Genomic DNA, 19,326 nt, shown 5'->3' on the forward strand with positions numbered 1-19,326 from the left:
AGGAGAGGGAGAAAGAAAGAAAAGCAACTACAAATAAATGAACACCTGTTTCTCTGGCAGCAGAGTTGTTGGGGTCTTGTTTTCTATTCTTGAAAAACCCAATTGTCAGAACTTGTCAAAACAAAACTCCCATCGTATTGAATGCATCTGACTGCCAGGGTGCTTTGCTGTTGATGAAACGTGTGACATGACTAGCTATGGGCTTTTGCTATGCACAATTAAGGCTTGTGGTTCCTCTTTAATAAATGGCCAAAAATCTCAGTTCATCTGTCTCTGACAAGGCGATTTAAGGCACATCAATGAAAAACATAATCCACTTATTTCCATTGTAGATTAATGTGAGGTGGTTGTCACTTCAGGTCTATACTTTGACTAATTTCTGCTTAACACCCTGCTCATGGGAGTCACTCCACTGTACATTTTCCATCATATGCACAGTTTCAAGCATTGATTCATGTCCTAAAATTGAATCTCAATTTGATATGTGAGGTGGTTAGATAAGGCATTATAATTGGCCGTTAGGTAACAAACTAAAACTACCTTTAGATGAATTTTGTAACACACACGTTTTTTAGATACTCCCATAAATCACATGGACCTAAGGCTTAATTCTCTGCAATGATGAATGAATGCTGAATAACGTGTCATTACAGGAGGAAGAGAACCATCTCCTTGGTGTCCTTGTCTGACTGTCAGGTTAAAGTGAATTGAACTTCCTCTCCCATCTGAGGCACACTTTGATTATTTCTATCTGAGACAGAGAAAAATGGCATGAGGAAGATAGAAAATGGCATGACATTGAAGACAATGTCATCACAGGGTCACAGTGATTTTCAAGGTTATATTTAATTGGGTCAGGAAGGAGTCATCCCCACATATACAGTTAAAGACACATTCCTTAAATAATTTAATTTGTTCAATTCCAATAAATCTAAATAAGATTTGGACATAGACTTATTCTCATTTCATACTTTTCCCCTTAGTGCCATTAAAATTCAAATGAGGTCGACATGTCAAACAGGTCTCTACACAGACACACAGTAGACCATAGGGACTCTGTTAAGCCAACTCTACTGGCAAAGTCAAGAGATGAATAGCCACCAATGCCTGCTATCACTGTGTATGTTTCCCCATTGCAATCAATAATTACCCTGTTTGAATAAACACTTAAAATTGCACACAGGAAAATCTGGAGTGCACAATGCAATACAACTTAATACAATCTACCGGTAGGCTATGTTCATTTAACAATTGCGTGAGACCATGCTCTCACAAAATGCACCCTGCAGGCAGTTCATATCTTTCTTTGTGATAGTGTCGTAAAACCTTGTGCAACACCAGATAGAAATGGGACAGCATTAGGCCTGTTGCGATAACTATTTTTGCTGGATGATATATTGTCTCAGAAAATTTTGTGTAAACAACATTATTGTCATCTTAGACCATTTTTCCCATCTGCACAATAATGTAATCACAAGTCCTCTGCAACTGCAGTTTTTCGTTCCCAGGTCAGAAAACTGGATGTGATGATGTTTCTTAAAGCAACACCAAAGCACTTTTCCTCTGTCGCATGCTATTTGTTTATCCAGCACCGGTTTTGGAAATAATGATGTCCACAGACAAGATAGAGTGTGTTGCATGATTTTATGAAAGTATGATGTATTGCTACATTAGAACCAAGTCAAATGTGTAGCTTCCTATGTCTCATTCCATCGAACTACAGATTCGCTACCCGATCTGGCAAACTTACATAGTGCGGTTATAGCCGATAGAGGGTCGCAAAGCGAATGCAGAAGTGCCGTTCATCCTGTTACGAGTTGATGAACCACTGAAATGATTTTGGAAACATTATTTCAAGGTACAAAAAACTCTTTGGTGTTGCTTTAAGTTAGCTCACTTAAGAATGTTTTATTGTCATACTTTCTTACTCCTCAGACACTGAAAACACAGCAAAACGGTCTTTGCCGAAGTCAAGATTAGCAGGATGCAGAGATACTATTTTAAACACCAATAGGTGATACAGCTTGTGCATATCTGCAACAACAAAATAAAAATACTTTGGAGACGATGAGGCGCACGACCACAGTACACTAAGGCCTTTAAGTTAGTCGTTGCAGACACCACTTTAAACACAAATGAGCAACAATTATGTTGAATATGATGCAATGATGCTATATTGGACAATTGTGAGGTCTGCAGAAGTTATTGTCGATACAAGTTTTATTTATTGTGCGATAAGGCAATAACGCAATTATTGTAAGGCCTAGGCAGCAGTGCTTAAGATATTGATGCATTGGTTTAATGTACATTCAATAATGTACACACACACACACAGACACACACACACACACAAACGTTCATTAAGAGACACACACACACGCACAAACACACAAACATACACATGCACATACACAGATGCCCCTGCACTCTCACACATAAAGCATGACACTTGTTCGTGGTCAAACTCAAGGTATAATTTTCTGAAAAATAATTTATTCTGCAGAATAAAATAAAAAGATATTTGCCATACAAAAAAGTATAAGAAAAAGGATACTGTCTACCATTTTACTGCAGAGAAATGTTTAGTTTGTAAAACAAAGTGAGTGTGCTATCAAGCCTTAAAGATGTATTCAAAACAAATATTATGTTCATGAATACAGTGACTGCCTGATGAAAACTAGTTTTATATCCCAAAGACAGTTATGTACCTTTAATACTGCTGCAGCAGACTCACCTATGGCTGTAACTCAACTGTAGTTTGCAAATAACTTGCAAGATTTAAAGAGAAAAGACACTTTCTCACTAAGTTACAGAAATTTACCACAAAAATGTCATAATTTCCTTTTACCTGAAAAGGGCTAAACATATTGTATGTATACACAGAACTGTGACGCCATTAAAATGACATCTTTCATTCCATTCAAATTATACTCAAATACATTTCTATTCTGCTGGACACATACTCTGTTGGAAATACAATCTACTCCAACCTTTCTCTTCTGAAGAATAAAAAAATATATACACACTTCTATTCCCATTGATCTCTCCACCACATGTGTCACTGCGCCAAAATATCCTCTAATAAACCAATGTTAATCTCAATAGCCATAAATTAATAATAAATGACATTTTTTTTGCTTTTACAATACAATATGTCTTCCCGCTCATCTGCCAAAACAGCAATATATTAATCATTTCTTTTTTTTTTTTTCTGGACAACCGTTTACAATTAAGACATACTAAGGTTCAATAAACTATGTAAAATATGAGCATACGGAAATTGCAGGCAGAAACCAACATAGAGATCCTTGATAACTCCATTATGTAATGCTAAAACGAACGTTAGCTGATACAGGTATCTGTTTAGAACAATGCAATGACAGATATGAATTGTAGGACGGAAAGAACATAATAATTGCTAAAAGTAAAAAAAAAAAAAAACAGAAAACACACTGTGACTTGGCCTCAAAGTTGCATACTGCGCAGACTAAGACACAGGAAACAAAGGCTGCTACTTTGTTATGTGTGTACAGAGGTCCAGTATAGCATTTGCCTATGTAAATGTTTCCATTTTTATGAAAGAAAGTGACACTGAAATAAAAACAGTAAGACAGTAACTCTAATTTGACACTTTTGTTGTAACCTTTAAGCACAGATGAACATGTTCTTCTAGAATTGACTGTTGTAGTCAAAATAAAGAAGAAGAAAAATGGCTTGTGACCGATCAGCTAGCTATGAGCCGAGGATCAAAACCAAACAGTACAGTAGATGTCTACCACAAAGAATCACGACAGAATTTACTGGAACTGAACAACACTCCTGCTGATATCACCCTTACAGAACAATATGGACCCTATTGAATGACTTGATGGATTCATAGCAAAAAAGTGCAGTAACAGTCTTCTCTTGCAGGGTCCTGAACCATAATGTAATTTTTTTTAAATAATCAAGATTTTGCCATGAAAACAAAAACAAACCATCTATCCTTTAAAAAGGAAAAGAAAAAAAGAACATGAATCAAGACATCAAGATAATGAATGAAAATCAAGGATGTAGCTTGTATCCGGTTTAGTCCTGCACCCCATCCCCAAACCCCGACTATAAAACGGACTCCATGTTCTCACACCACTCATGGTCCTCTAGGTTGTAAATAAACTTTGTCCTGCTGCCTGTGCCATCCTTGGCCAGGCCGTCCATGTTGACGTTGGAGTTGTTGAACATGTCGGTGGGGCTCGGGTAGCCCTCGCAGTTCTTGATGTATTTCCTGTAGTTGTGGCGCAGGCACTGCCACGTTGTTGTGTACAGCAGGAAGGCGATCACCTTGAGGACAATCGCCATGCTCACGTATAGGCGCCGGTAGGACACATTGTCGTACAGCAGGCAGGCACCCCGGGATTCGCACTCCGTGCTCCAAAAAAGGCAGGTTGAGTCGATCCCGGCGCCGAAGATCAGAGGAGGCGGGATAAAGCCTGTAGTAAACATGCAAAGGTCAGAACGTCAAAACAACATGGGTGACCACCAGGGCAAAGTACTGTGCCCATTATGGAATATATTGTGGAGAGAGTCCAACTTGGATTTGAAGACCCAACTCAAGGTCTTCAATTTTTAATGGTGTTTCTCTGGAAAATATCCAAACTGAATTCTAAATAAGGTTTTGACTTCCCACATTTAAAAGAGGATTTTTTAATAGCAATGATCCAAAGATTGTACTTGATATCTTGTGCACTGGCATTACATAAACAAGGACATGAGGACATAAAGGATATGAGGACATAAAGGATTTGGTAACACTTTACTTGACGGGTGAGTTCATAACACATTCATAGCAGCTGTCATAAACTGCACATAAAGCATTCATGACTGTTTCATGAGACATGACTCAACATTCATACCAAACCTTTCATGAATGTGGAAGACAGAACGACAAGAGCTTGTCAAAATAAAAGTCCAAAGTTGCAAAGCAGCATTTCTGTTTTTGGTCCAAACCTCTTACCTGATCATGTCACATCTGAGTCAATGGGCTACTCCAGTGCCAAAAAGACAGAACATGGTCAAGCAAATAATTTTTGTTTCATAAAAATATATTTGTTTTATGATGTAACCTTTGCAGATGATTTCTCATCTTTTGCTACTGGGAATGTCCAACTGTTCCAGGTTACACAAATACGGGTCAGCTGAATGTAGGCTAGTTTACCTCCCAGTGTTAAACTCAGTGATTACAGTAAAGTGACATTCGATGTAGACTTCATAAGATATTCATGAAATATTTACAAAGATACACAAATACGATGTTGGACTTTTATTTTGACAAGTTGTCGTCGTTCTGTCTTCCATATTCATAAAAGGTTTGGTATGAATGTTGAGTCATGTCTCATGTGCAGTTTATAACAGCTGCTATGAATGTGCTATGAACTCACCCGTCAAGTAAAGTGTTACCAAGGATTTTTTAAATGCAGATGATGTCAGCTCACCCAGTAGTCGCAGCAACAGGAATAACACTCCAAGGGCATATGACTTCAGGTCTGGGCTCACCGTCCTAGAAGAGAGGTGGAGATTAAAACAAACCTGCCTTTTCATCAATCCCACAGCCTGCTACTTCCAGTACAGTTACACAGAAAGGAGGATTGCATTGCACATGTGAGTGAGACTCATACAATTATAGAGAAAGAGTGTTGGTGGTGGGTGTTGAGGGGGAACGAGCACAGGAGCAGAGAACATCTTTGATTAGAAGCATCTTGACCTGTAGAATGTCACTAACTACAATGGCAGTGCTGAAGTCTATGCATGATGAACATTGCTTGTTCTCTGACAGACACAGCAAGAGAGAGAGAGAGAGAGAGAGAGAGAGAGAGAGAGGGAAAGAGAGAGAGAGAGGAATCCTCAAAGGATATAGGAAGACACAGGGAACAATCCAAGCAAAGAACAGTGCTTGACATTTTGTTACAATATGACAGCTGGTTTGATGCATTGGGGAAAACCTTCTTTTAATGAAAATGGCTATTCAGAATGTCAAGCAAGCTTCATTTTCACACTGTATTCCAAAGATGTGTCATTCAAAAAAATGTCATGGGTTATGGGTTCCTATCAACACTTACACATCATTTGCAAATCTATGTAAATGGCTTGGCTGTGAGGACTACATTTTTACGTACCATACACTAAGGCTCAAATGACCCAACATAACTCATAACTAAAATTCTACGGATTTCATTGAATTTCATTGTCATTCAAATGAATGTGTGGAACTGTCAAATCCTATCATGGCCAGATCAGAGCCAGATCAGAGCCAGGTCAGATTCCCAGTGAGACAGAGCTTGAGAGTAGTGCTGGATACCTTATAAGGATGATAACGGAGGGCGTCTGGGCCATGGCTCCGATCATGCTGCATGCACAGATGACGCAGAGGAAGGTGAGGAAGGCCTCCTTGCAGCCTGGACTGGGGCATTTCCCTGGAACCGCCGTGGCCAATTCGCTGTCACTAGAGACGCACGAGCACCCCGACAGGTTCTGGAAAATTCCAACCCATAAGACACGCAGTTAGGCACACTGTAAGGCACATCAGGAATGCACATTTCTCAGTATTGGTCAGTGTGGTCTCAAAAAAGGTGTACAGTTGGTTTCAGATTAATGCAACACCACAAAGTGGATTATAATTCGAAATATCACAATAATTCAAGCTAAAACTGAGATGACTCAAATCAATGGTTTAGCACCATTGTACACCCCTCCCTGCTGAATTACAATGATCCCGTATGATACTTGTACGCAACAAGTGCACTGTGCACACATGTTCCATGAAGACGAACATGAGGAGAATGCCTTCTCTTCATCTGTGACTAGCATCAATATTAAACAGCTTCAACCAAAACAAACAAACAAAGAAACAAACAAAAACTAAGCAAACACAGACAAGACAAAAAAAAACATGAAAATCTCTCTCTCTCTCTCTCTCTAAAATTGCCACAGGTGTCTGCCTTCGGAAGCAAATAAAAGACCCTGGAATTTCGTCTGTGAAAAGGTCACTTGTCGGCCTCTCTAGAATCTCAGGCTGATAAGGCCCATGGAAGGTTCCAGTAAAATGCCTGTTGCTCTTGCTGACTGTGATATGTAAGGGATAACGGCCGCCAAGGTGTCCTGTTATACGGAATTAATGGACGAGGGCGAGGGGCAAAAAACTCCCCAACGCGCAGCGGAGGCAGCTTTACAGTGGCAACCAGGCGATAAGCGGGATAACGGGATAACTCGGGCGGAGGCAACTCCCCTCTGCTGCGCGTTGGGGAGTTTTTTGCCCCTCGCCCTCGTCCATTAATTCCGTATAACTGTACACACCTCGAAGGCCGTTATCCCGCTTATCGCCTGGTTGCCACTGTAAAGCAAAGGAAACACCGGTTCCGTTTAGCTTGTTGTACAACTTTTGTTGGCCCTATAACAGCGATAGCATGGACAGTTAGCTTGTTCACAGTTGATTCCATTGTTGCGAAGCCTGCAACCGGCAGACACACAGCTGTACCTCTCAGTCAAACCAAACATGCATTTGTTTATTTTGTCTTGTGTACTATACTGTATACTTTTCCTATTTTCTTTTTTTATATATATATTTAGTTAAGTTTGTGTTTGATAGTTTGTAGTTGACTATTTTATCATTATTATTATTATTATTATTACTATTATTATTATTATTGTTATCATTACTATTGTTTTGTTGTTTTGCTTTGTTTTGTTTGTTTGTCTGTAGAGCACTTTGTGCTTTGTGCTTGAAAAGTGCTATATAAATAAATTTTATTATTTTATTTTTATTATTATTATAAAATTCAGGGCAATTCAGGGCCCTTCAGGGCGAAGCAAGACCAGTCCAGTTCACCCTGTCGGGACATATTTTCCCAATAATGACCGGCGTTCTATACATTATCCCTTACTTAATGGGACCCAAAACAGTTTGGGGTATAAAGCAAAGATGTAATATATCTAAAGATGTAATGGCTAAAATGATGATGATGATGATGATGTGTAGAATAATACATAATGTGTGTACATATAGTGTGTGTGTGTGTGTGTGTGTGTGTGTGTGTGTGTGTGTGTGTGCATGTGAATCCACCAAGGACACCATATTGCACCATGCCATTAAAAGCTCATTAGACAGAACACTGTGTCCTCCTCCCATGATTCATAGTCTATGGTGGCGCCTCATTGTAATGGCTCAAGCATATGCAGCACCGTAGACAAACCTCCATCTCTATCCATCACAGATGTGCAAAGAGAGAGAGAGAGAGAGAGAGAGAGAGAGAGAGAGAGAGAGAGGGTAATGACCTGAGACAGAGGGGGAGGAAGCCCTTTCTTGGGTGAGACTTTGGTGCACCCGGCGAAGCAGGACGATAGGTACGTGACGCCGTTGGAGCCACACACAGGACTAATGGATGAGGTGAGGCAGTTACAGTTACTGAGGCAGGCAGGCTCTGGTTTCTGACCCACGTTCAAGGTTCTGGAGGAACAGACGCAGAGAGAGAGAGAGGAAGGGGTTATATCAGCATGATATCCAAAAACAAAACCCTCAGTCATGAGGCATGAGATAGATATGAAAGTAGGTTGTAAGTAGGTTGTAAGTAAGTTGTTAAGTAGGCAAATTCACAATCCCCATGTGCCCACACATCATAATGTGCCAGCTTGTCCTGGCACAACTGCTGTGTAAATGTGCTAACTGTCAGCCCTGGTCCAAAAAACAAACAAAAAACAAACAAGGACACTGCCTGTCCTTACTCGTTGCCATAGGCGACAGTCACCCCGGCGACAGGTACTGTGTCACAGCCCAGGAAGAGGAATGACACGTAGCAGGCAGTGGAGATGAGGTTGACCAGCATGGCCATACGGATGGCCCCTAAGGCCGACAGATTCAGCTTCTTCACCAGGAGCCCTCCGAGGAAAATCCCCAAACAGGCACACGGAATGGCAGTCATACCTGAGACACAACACAACACAACACTTGTTTCAGACATCCAGTCAACACTCATACTTGATACGTGACATTTGTGATAATGTCAGGTGTATTGTACAGTATTGTGACAACAACATTTTATGAAAATCTGCCTTTCTCCCCAGTTAGCGGGGGTGAGTTAGCAGTTCTGGAAACACCAAACTCCCCTCTAAAGGAAGGGACTTTATGCAGAGTAATTAGCTGGCTGATCAAGGTGAGTGATATGTGTTTTCTAAAGTGACAGAACCCACACCAAACTGATAGAAAGATATTTCAATGAGGAAAAAGACTTTAAAATTGCATATAGGCCTTGACGCTGGTTTCATGAGTGTGTCTTGACCTGAATGACGAGTCTTTGTGCCGGCTTACCAAGCAGCTGATTGGCTGAGCTTGTGGTGAGGTTGAACTGCTGTTCCAGGTACTTCCCCAGGAAGGCAGCGAAGCCGGCCACCACTGCTATCTCCATACACGCCGCCAGGATGATGCAGGTGAACACGGGGTTGGACAGGAGGTGCTTTGTCACCTTGGGGATAACTAGACAGAGAGAGAGAGGTACGTCAGGTGAAAGCCAAAGTATGGGTGCTTTTTAGTACTCAATGCCCATTTTGTTCATTAAGACGGGGATCACATCAGCCAGCGGCAAGCGGCAGCGGCAAACTTAATGCAACGCTCAGACCATAATAAGTTTTATCTCGTTCCTAAGCAACACAAACGGTTTGTCAATTGAATACGCTCGTGTTGCACTTTGAAAGTTGAACCAACGCTCAGCTTGTTCAACGCTAGCGTTACGCCAGCATTGCCACCGTTCCGCTGCCGAACCATAGAGAACAATAGGAAACCTGCCACTTGCCGCTGGCTAATGTGATCCCCCACTAAGGCTCATACAGTACATGTCATATATGTTCTAAAGACATTTAGAATTTCTCCATCTGCCTCCATCTGCCTCCACAAAGGCATCTAAGACAAATTGCTGCTATGCCACTTTACTTCTCCTAGCCAGATATTACCCCAGTGACAAAAAGACAGACAAACAAATGCAGTTCAGCTTCTGACAGTATCATTGCAGTCGCAGTACACTGACATGTGACAATCTGTCCACGATGTGACAGCGTCACAGATAAAAACACTCCTCAAGATGGGCTTCGCTACACTCTGTCATTCAGGCTTTAAAAGGACACTGAAGTTAGTTGTTTATCCTAAAGACTGCAGATACTTCAAAATAAGAAAACTGTCTTCTGCCATTCTGCCTGTGTGTTGGTCTGTTAATTTCCAACATGAACATTAGTGTGACATGGTCATTTACTTTCAGACTCCCTCAGGAGGTCCATCATCATCACACTTTCCTTCACCGCAGTGATTCTCTGCGTCTGGGCTCAATTTAATTCTCCTGCTGTGCATGGGTAGCATGCGTCTAATTGGCCTCCCACACTTTCCCCTCTAAATTTAGACTTTTACAAGAGCCACATGTGACAGCCAGTGATGTCCATGGCTTTCCAACACTAAAGTTTGTGACTGTTTTCCATTCTTGTAAAAGCTCTTTTCCCCTGTAAAGATGTGGCTGTGAGACAAAGGATGAGGCCAGAGTCACATATGCCCTCACTACATTTTCTTCAGTTAAATGTGTAAGGCAGGGTAATGTTTTCCTCCAACTGTGTGGTCACTTCATTTGGGCAGACAAACTTCAAAAGTGATCTACAGAAAGTAAAACTACTTTCATAACTGCTGTCATTACCCCACAAGTCCTCTTTCTCTTGCTCTGTTGCTCCAGATTTCCAATTCAACACCACATTGTTCCCCAAACAAGAATCATCCAAATGAGCTAATCAGCATGGGCAATACAAACTCCTGCAGTGGACTTCATAAATCATAATAACTTCATAAATCTGGGGAGGCTCTGTTACAGCTGTTACAACTGCTACAGCGCGAGCCCAGCATCATTCATCATCAGCTAGCAGCGCACTCTGCTGTGGGGCTCTGGGCCAGAACTCAACCTGATCTGAGCCAGAACTCAACCTGATCTGAGCCATTGCTAGAACTCAACCTGATCTGAGCCAGACCCGTCGACTTTCTAGAAAGGTTGGAGCCAAACAGGGTGCTATTTGAAAGGCCAGCAAAACCTTAGCCCTACAACCAGCTTGTGAAGGATGGAGAACGGTAGCTAACAAGACACATGAGACCAGTGGAGAGGTTAATACTACTACTTGTAATCCAGCAGACAGAGAAGAGAAGGCATAGCACGGAAAAAAGGAATACTGCCCAAGTCACTGGACAGACCTATTTAATGTTTCAGTGACTCTGCCAATTTTTCTCTTGGGCCCATTTTGATTTGGTTGATTTTAGGCAACAGCTACTCATTATTTCATTGATGATTTTCACTACAATGTTCTCTACTTTTTTGAGTGGCTTACTACTAATCTTAAGCACATCTCGTAACAGCATGCATTTCTACAAGGGATAAATTATACTAATTAATTGATTGAGTAATAATAAGCTCCTTAAGAGTGCAGGAGTGGGCATGTTTTCAAAATGGTGGAGCAGGAGTGGCAGGAGACAAACACCTCTGAGCTGCTGGCAGCAGGAGGGGCTATTGCTGTTGTCTTGGTGTCCGGCAGCGACCCCGTTGCTCGGTTTGTGCTGGTCATAGTCCTGCGACATGCTGGGCGAGAGCATGGCCTGCTCGCTCTCGGCCCTGGGCTCCCCATCGTGCGTGGGTAGGGACTGGGGGAAGCCGAACATGAAGAGTGCAGAGAAGAAGAGTAAGGCACCGCACAGGAGGAAGCCCCCCCACCACGCTCCGATCCAGCGAGGGTCATCAGGGGTGATGCCCAGCTTGCCTGGAGGGGACAGAAGACAAGGACACAATCACACACAAATACGCACGAACAGCCAGAGAGACAAATAGAGAGAGAGAGAGAGAGAGAGATAATGTACGTGTGTGTGTATGTGTGTGTGTCTGTGTGTGTGAGAGAGAGAGAGTGGGGAAGATAATGTATGTGTGTGTGTGTATGTGTGTGTGTGAGAGAAAGAGAGAGAGCGGGGGAGATAATGTATGTGTGTTCGTGTGTGTGTGTGTGTGTGAGAGAGAGAGAGAGAATAGGCAAAGATTACGAGTGAACACAGACTCCCTCTTCATGCTGAGAATATTCATAGCCCCCATAACAAAGTATACGGCTAATCTGCATAAGACTTAACATGGACACAAAGTGAATTTTCATCCTCTCCACACTGAGGGAACACAAAGAATTTGGTGGACTCGTCTCATGCATTTATCCAACCTAATTGTCAGAGACAAACACTCACTCTGTGGACCTCATCCAGCTGATTTTCCACTCTAATCTCTCTCTGGCTTTTAGAGCAGACTCATAAATGGAAGAGGGGCCACTACTCAGTCATCCGCTGCGTTAATTGGCAAATGCATAATCAAACATGCACAGCATGACAGGACTAGGAACATTTAGAGCAACCTAAACATAACCTGGCCAGGCCTTTAAGTAACATGAGGGATGATCTTGAGCTAACATGTCTAAGACAAATTATGTATGCCAGATGCCTTTGAAAAAATAATGGCATGTAAATAATGGAACTATTATTGTAATGAGTGAAACATAAGAAGCCGTATCCACATGAGAGCAGTCAGCAGAACAGACAGGCTGTCAAGGCATCGGCGGGTGTAATTGAAGGGGTATTAGTTGTGCCTTGCTGTGATGCTTCAGCGTGCTGTGAATTGATGCGCAGGCGAGGGAGAGGCTGGGGAACTCACTGGTGTCGATGAAGATGGCGTCCACATAGAACTTTGTGCAGACGGACCCCAGGATGAAGCCGCAGGCTGGCCCAAACACCAAGGTGGAGAACAGGATACCTGCAGGACCACAGGGGAAAGGAAACGGAACATGGATTACTAAGAGAGCAAGATGGACTGTTGTTAAAGAGAGAAAATAGAGCGACAGTGTTTGTGTGTGTGTGTGTGTGTGTGTGTGTGTGTGTGTGTGTGTGTGTGTGTGTGTGTGTGAGAGAGAGAGTGAGAGAGAGAGAGAATAAGAAGAAGAAAATAAGAGCTTTGCCCGCAGCGCATCATCACACTTTCAATAAGCTGCAAATGATGAACAAACCACGTGTGACAGAGGAAGATTCTGTTAACGTAGTGCATTTGCAATGGGATCACTATGGGAGGAATGTTTTTGACACTGCATGAAAAGAGAACAGTATAAACACTGTATGTGTGTCTAGCAGTGTTTCCCATACATTGACTTTTTTGTAGCGGCCCACCACAATATCAACATTGACCACCACACAATGATTTTCTATGTTGTACTAATCTATATGGGATGAAATCCTGTATATGATATCCTAAATAAGAAGCAGTATCCCTACGCTAACGTTAGAATACTGTTGGGTTGTCGAGATTAGCACACTGTAACATTACAGCTATTTCTCAATATTGACTTCTCGTGCAAGGCAAGTATAACTATAGGCTATTCATTTTATTGACTCCGACACAGAATGTTTGAATGTTTGCTCAATACTCAATACCCCAACCCCCCCCCCCCCCCCCCCCCCCCCCCCCTTTACCTACCACCACAAATACATTTCAATTCTGTGGAAAACAGTGTGCAGGTGCAGTGTTGTGCCAGTTCACAGCTTTTCTGAACTAGTTCAAGTTCAGTTCATACATGCTCAAAGTGAACAGTTCACGTTCAAAGTTCACAATTTTAATTCTGAACTAGTTCAGTTCATTTGACTTTTTTCGTGAGATATTCAAATAAATACTTTTTTTCACACTACGAGCTAGAAATCACTATACGTTCTTTGTAGCTGCTCATTGTAGACATTTGCTCATGACACTGCAATTGTGGGTTTCTTACCAGGTGATGAAACTTGCAGCAGTACAGACAAGGTAGACCAGTCTCCGTGCCATCACTTCCATTAGCCATTTTTTTTTTAAATTGCAGCGCTTTCTCTCACTCTCGTCATTGGTCTGTCTCTCTCTCTCTCTCTCCTCCAGCCCTCCGCGCTCTCGTCGTTGCCTGCTAGGCTGCTACGCGGCGTTGCTATGCCTACCGCTCTGCTGCAATTCATCACGTAACGTAACGTTGTGCGGAAGCCAGTATGCTATTCAACTATTCTCAGCCGGACACTACGTTGCCCGCAATGCATTGCGCACAAAACCATTTCTGTCTGGTGATACATGATTTAAGCGGCACCAGCGAGAATACAGGAGGGAGGAACTTTCTCTCGTTGCGTTTCAAAAGAGAAAACAGATGTCACTCAGTTTTCAATGGAAAACAAATTACAACGTTCATTTACAGTGATGTAAATGACACATAATGTGAACTAATTCACGTTCAAGTTCTTTAAATGTGTTGCGTTCAGTTCAACGTTCACGAAAAAATGAGCGTGTTCAATGAACGCGTTCTTTTGAACTCGTTCACGCACAACACTGTCCAGGTGTAGCTTATATGTTTGTACATGGCTAAAGTGTAGGCTAGGATTTTCTTTTCAGACAGCAGCAGGGTGTTAGCTGCAGCCGACCACAAGACAAGGAAATAAGTGGTACTTAAAATAAATATGACTATTATTGTTATTATGTTATTACTTTATTTTCTTCTCCAGCTCACTCACAATGCCCCTGAGATTCTGGTTCCTATAGGCATGATAATGCTTCCTTTCTCGAACACACAGAGTAAAGAAAAAGAAGGTGAAGAAGGAGAAACAACCACAGAAGGTCGACTCAAACAGATAATGATATGACCAACACACCACTTCCCTGTTGCAAAATCTTCGAAGGTGAAGACTGCCAACATACTGATACGCTAGCTTCTGCTGCCACCTTCTGTTCAGACCTTTTCAGTAACATAGTGCAACGTTGATGCAGGCAGGTTGTGGACAACAACTCGCGCCTAATAAAATAATCAGACTTTAAAGGCTAGAGCGGAAGTAAGACAGGGAGAAAATGAGAGGGGAAAGTGTGTGTGTGTGTGTGTAGGTGTGTGTGTGTGTGTGAGGGAGGGTTTTGAACACTTCCAGAGATGCAATAATGAGTTCCTATTCAGCCACTAGGGGGCAGTATCTGTCAATGAAAAAAATCAAGCCTCCCCTCATTTCATGTGCACTTCTCTTATTTAAGACTGATACAAAGTCACCAAACTCAAGAAGGTGAAAATGACAATACAGTGTACAGGATTATGTCAATGGTTGTGTCGTGGGTCCCAAATTAAATGATTCAACAATAGAAATCATTAGAAATGTGGGTAGCCCAGAGTGTGCCCACCGTGGCCCAGCAACTAAGATCTGAACACAACCCTGACCTTAGAGGAGACTTGGCGGAGTCTTATCTCTGTCTCACAGTGCCCCATGAAAAACAACAATCAAACATGACCTTAAGATCAGTTTATGTATGACAGAGCCAACATTTCAACCACTGATGGGCAAAAGACCAAAATGCAGCTTTTGACCACTACAAACACTGACACCTCAACCTTAGAATATCTCAGCTCCTGTCCAAATGACTGAAGACTACCAGCCGAGTGAGACTGCTCTCTGAGACATTGTGCGGCCTCATGTGACACAAACACAGACCTCCAATCAAATGTGCCGGACATCTAGGGCAGAAAATGTGTCCACAAATCCCCATTAATGCGTCGGTGTCCAAAAGCATGACAGCGGCCCAGTAAAGAGCCACACGCCGGCCATGGCTTCCCGCAGAGATTACGCCGGCTTCATTCACTTCACTCTCATCATCCCTTCTGGGCCAAAGCTCTCATTAAACTACACACCATATTGCTATTGTTCTGTACTGTACTCAGGATGTGTGTGCAGTGTGTGTGTGTGTGTGTGTGTGTCTCTGTGTGTGTGTGTATGTCTCTCTGTGTGTGTGTGTGTGTGTGTGTGTGTGTGTGTGTGTGTGTGTGTGTGTGTGTGTGTGTGTGTGTGTGTGTGGAGTGGGGAGATCTGTTGATAGTGGTTTGGGTGTGAATGGGCTTCTTCTTCCTCTTCTTCCTTTACCCTCTTGTATGACCGTAATAAACGTTAGTCAGACTATCTAAAGACGTCTAAACAAGACTGTTGCATGAAACACACCCATTACTGTTTTAAGTACGTCAGAAAGCTGAATAAAACCACAGAATTGGTGAGAGAAATATTGTGATGAAATCTTTGACGTTTTGGGGAATATCTGGTTGTGGGGTGGGGGGGTGGGGGGGTGAGAGAGCAGAGCAACCGGCACCTTGGCAACAGTAACATCCCCTCACACTGCCTGCTCCGCAGCTCCGCTTGGTCAGAGGGAGATGGGCGATGCTAAAATGATGTCCCAGTGAACTATAACCATGTGTGTGTGTGTGTGTGAGAGAAAGCTAGAGAGAGTGTGTATGAAAGGATGTCATACTGACACCCCCCCCCCCCCCCCCCCCAACCACCCCAAAACACACACAAGTGTGTAAGTAGGGTGAGAGTGTGGAGTAAAATGCCATATGATGACTCACCACTGATGCAGCACCCTAGCCACTTTCCCAAGCCTACTCTACCACTCTGACCCAACTGCAGTAAAAGGAGATGTAATCGTGTGTGTGTGTACTGAATCTCTGTCTTTCTCTCTGTCTGTTGTGTGCATGTACTGTATATGTGAGTATGCGTATAGGGTGTAAGTGTGTGTATACTGTATGTGTGTGTGTGTGTATGTGTATGTGTGTGTGCAAGCGTGCATGTGTGTGTATGTGTGTGTGTGCAGAAGGTATGGGGAGGGGTAAGTCATGTCTCTATGTGAGATTCACTGGGTCCATATTACTCCCCCTGCGGGCTGTGGGTCGTGGCTGGCAGTGGGGCAGAGAGGGGGGGGGGCATGTTCGCTATGGCAGATGTTCCTCATGTGCCTGCAGCAGCCAGTTAATGAGAGCGCAGGGAAAAATGAGTCAGTTTTCAAGCACACACTAAAATACCATGCCCACTGATCAAAGCCACTCTACATCACACAATGTGTGTGTGAGAAAGGGAGACAGAGAGTCTTTCTCTCTCTTTGTGTGTGTGTGTGTGTGTGTGTGTGTGTGTGTGTGTGTGTGTGTGAGTGTTTATGTGTGCATGCGTGCCTGTTAGAGATAGAGAGAAGGGTAGAGAGACTTTGCATTTGTGTGTGTAGTGCATTTGTGTGTGTGTGTGTGTGTGTGTGTGTGTGTGTTTAAAAATGTGAAAGACAGATCCAATATGTGTATGAGAGAGAGAGACGTGCGAAGGGAGATGTGTGGTTTGGTGTATGTGTGTTGACAACCGAGGTATGCTTCCTGACTTCACCACCCACCTTAAATGCAATATTTAGGGGTTGGAGGGGATAGGCAAGCATTGTCTACTCATTCAAACACCCACTTACACCCAACCACAGACACACACCCACACGCACATACACACACATACACACACACACACACACACACACATGTACATGCCTGTGTATACCCATGCACACACACCCACACAAACATAGTAGTACACACACAACACACACACACAACACACACACACACACACACACACACATACACAGCTGCACACACATACTGTACACACACACACACACACATGTACATGCATGTACACCCATGCAAACATACCCACACAAACATAGTAGTACACACACAACACAACACACACACACACACACACACACACACACACACACACACACACACACACACACACACACACACACACACACACACACACACACACACACACACACACTGCAGGAAATAGGAATGTGATGCCTCTGTGGGATGATGCTGGCGCGTTGGCCACAGCGTGCTGGATTCCACACAGATTGGACAGTCTCCTCTCCTCTCCTGTCCTGTCCTGTCCTGAGGGCCAGGCAGAGGAGACTCACAGCACTACACTAATGGTGTGAGAGAGATAGAGAGATAGAGAGAGAGAGACAGGAAATGATACTGTAGATAGCCTAAAAAGAGAGAAAGAAAGACATAGTGAGAGAAAAAGAGAGACAGAAAGCAAGAACCAAGAAGCAAGAGGGAAAAGACAGAGGAAGAGGGAGTTAGTGATAGAGAGACAGAAAGAGAGAGACAGAGAGAAAGAGAGATAGGGCTCTATCTTGCGTCCCAGCGCAATTGACTTTGTATACTCGCGCTTTTGTCTTCCTATTTTGCAGTCAGCGCATATTGGAATTTTCCCTCCACAGGTGCCTAAATACATGCCTGTAAATTAGGGAATTCGATTGCGCCCATGGGGGCGGTTCAGCGAAAAGACGGGGCGTGTTCCGGCGCAAACGTTCACTTTTGATATTTTGCAGTTTCAGAAAACAATTCCGCCACAGACCAGGAACTCCCTGGTCTAAAGTCTGTGGCGCAAATGCAGATGCTATTTTAAGGGCGCATGCATGACCACAGGCCTGCATGAATGAATGCGTTGCACACCATTTGTCCATTTCCCGGTTTTGTTCGTGAATTTCATCAAGCCAGTACCTTTCCGGCAATAAGACTCCTACAGCAAAGATGGCAACATTTCCGGAAAGGTACTGGCTTGATGAAATTCATTCTGGACTCTCTATTCGACCACATAAAGACCTCGGGATACTTCGGTTTGGCTTTAGGGACACTCTACTCACTACCACGTAAGTGTTATGTTGTTTGGAACTGTAGAAGAGGTATAAAAATAGCGTTTTGTAGCGGCGAAATTGAAATGCCCTGCTCACTTCCAGGCTACGAGTTGTGTGACTGAAAACGGTACAATCGAACTTTCTCAAAACACATCCGAATGACATGATTTTGATGTCAACTCAACGTATGTACCCCCAAAAGTGCATTTTACTCCGGATAATTCCTTTAACAGAAAATATTGTAAATAGCCTACTGTCATGCAGTTAATGGGATACTGTGCAGAGTTGAAAGTTAGGTCAACTTGGAAACTGTTTCTCGTTGTTGAGTTTGCTGAGGGTAAGGAGCCCTTGCTTGACCGCCTGTGCTGCACAACGCACACGTCGCTCCTCTCATTTATACATCGTAGTTCCCATTTCTGTAAACCATACATAATTTCAAAGAAAAATATTACCACTCAAGGGAAATCAGTGTGGTGTCCATTAAGATGTGAAAAAATAAGCATATATCTAGCGTGCACATTTTCACGAATCACGGATGTATTGATGACATAAATTAGGAAATATTAGAGGACTTAAGGAGACGTGATGTTGAATTGCATGCCGATGCCATTTAACCCAAATGCCCCAGCGGCAGCACGGGAGAGTATGTTAGATTACATTGTTGCAAAAATATCACCATGCATTCATAACCTCGTGATTCAGTGAGAGTGATCCCAAAACATCGGAAAGTATGTCTTTGTGACAATTCTGCATTACATTTTGTCAA

The 19,326-nt window shown here is 42.9% G+C and overlaps 1 protein-coding gene across 1 annotated transcript in view; it reads right to left on the reverse strand.

Annotated features, from left to right (window-relative positions):
- Positions 1–2,473: 2,473 nt before the first annotated feature.
- Positions 2,474–19,326, reverse strand: part of slco3a1a (solute carrier organic anion transporter family member 3A1a) — a 52,728-nt gene continuing 35,875 nt past the window's right edge. The window contains exons 3-10 of the mRNA XM_076262393.1: positions 12,729–12,827; positions 11,527–11,802; positions 9,338–9,502; positions 8,755–8,953; positions 8,308–8,479; positions 6,335–6,507; positions 5,472–5,536; positions 2,474–4,469 (exon numbers count right to left, since the gene is read on the reverse strand). Coding sequence (XP_076118508.1) covers positions 4,099–4,469; positions 5,472–5,536; positions 6,335–6,507; positions 8,308–8,479; positions 8,755–8,953; positions 9,338–9,502; positions 11,527–11,802; positions 12,729–12,827 — 1,520 coding nt within the window. The 3' untranslated portion in view covers positions 2,474–4,098. The remainder of the gene's footprint in view (positions 4,470–5,471; positions 5,537–6,334; positions 6,508–8,307; positions 8,480–8,754; positions 8,954–9,337; positions 9,503–11,526; positions 11,803–12,728; positions 12,828–19,326) is intronic.

Source organism: Alosa pseudoharengus, unplaced genomic scaffold, assembly GCF_046254945.1.
Source record: "Alosa pseudoharengus isolate Yale_2024_CS ecotype anadromous, Long Island Sound unplaced genomic scaffold, YU_APseudo_1.1 YU_APseudo_1.1_scf_10, whole genome shotgun sequence".
Lineage (NCBI taxonomy): Eukaryota > Metazoa > Chordata > Actinopteri > Clupeiformes > Clupeidae > Alosa > Alosa pseudoharengus.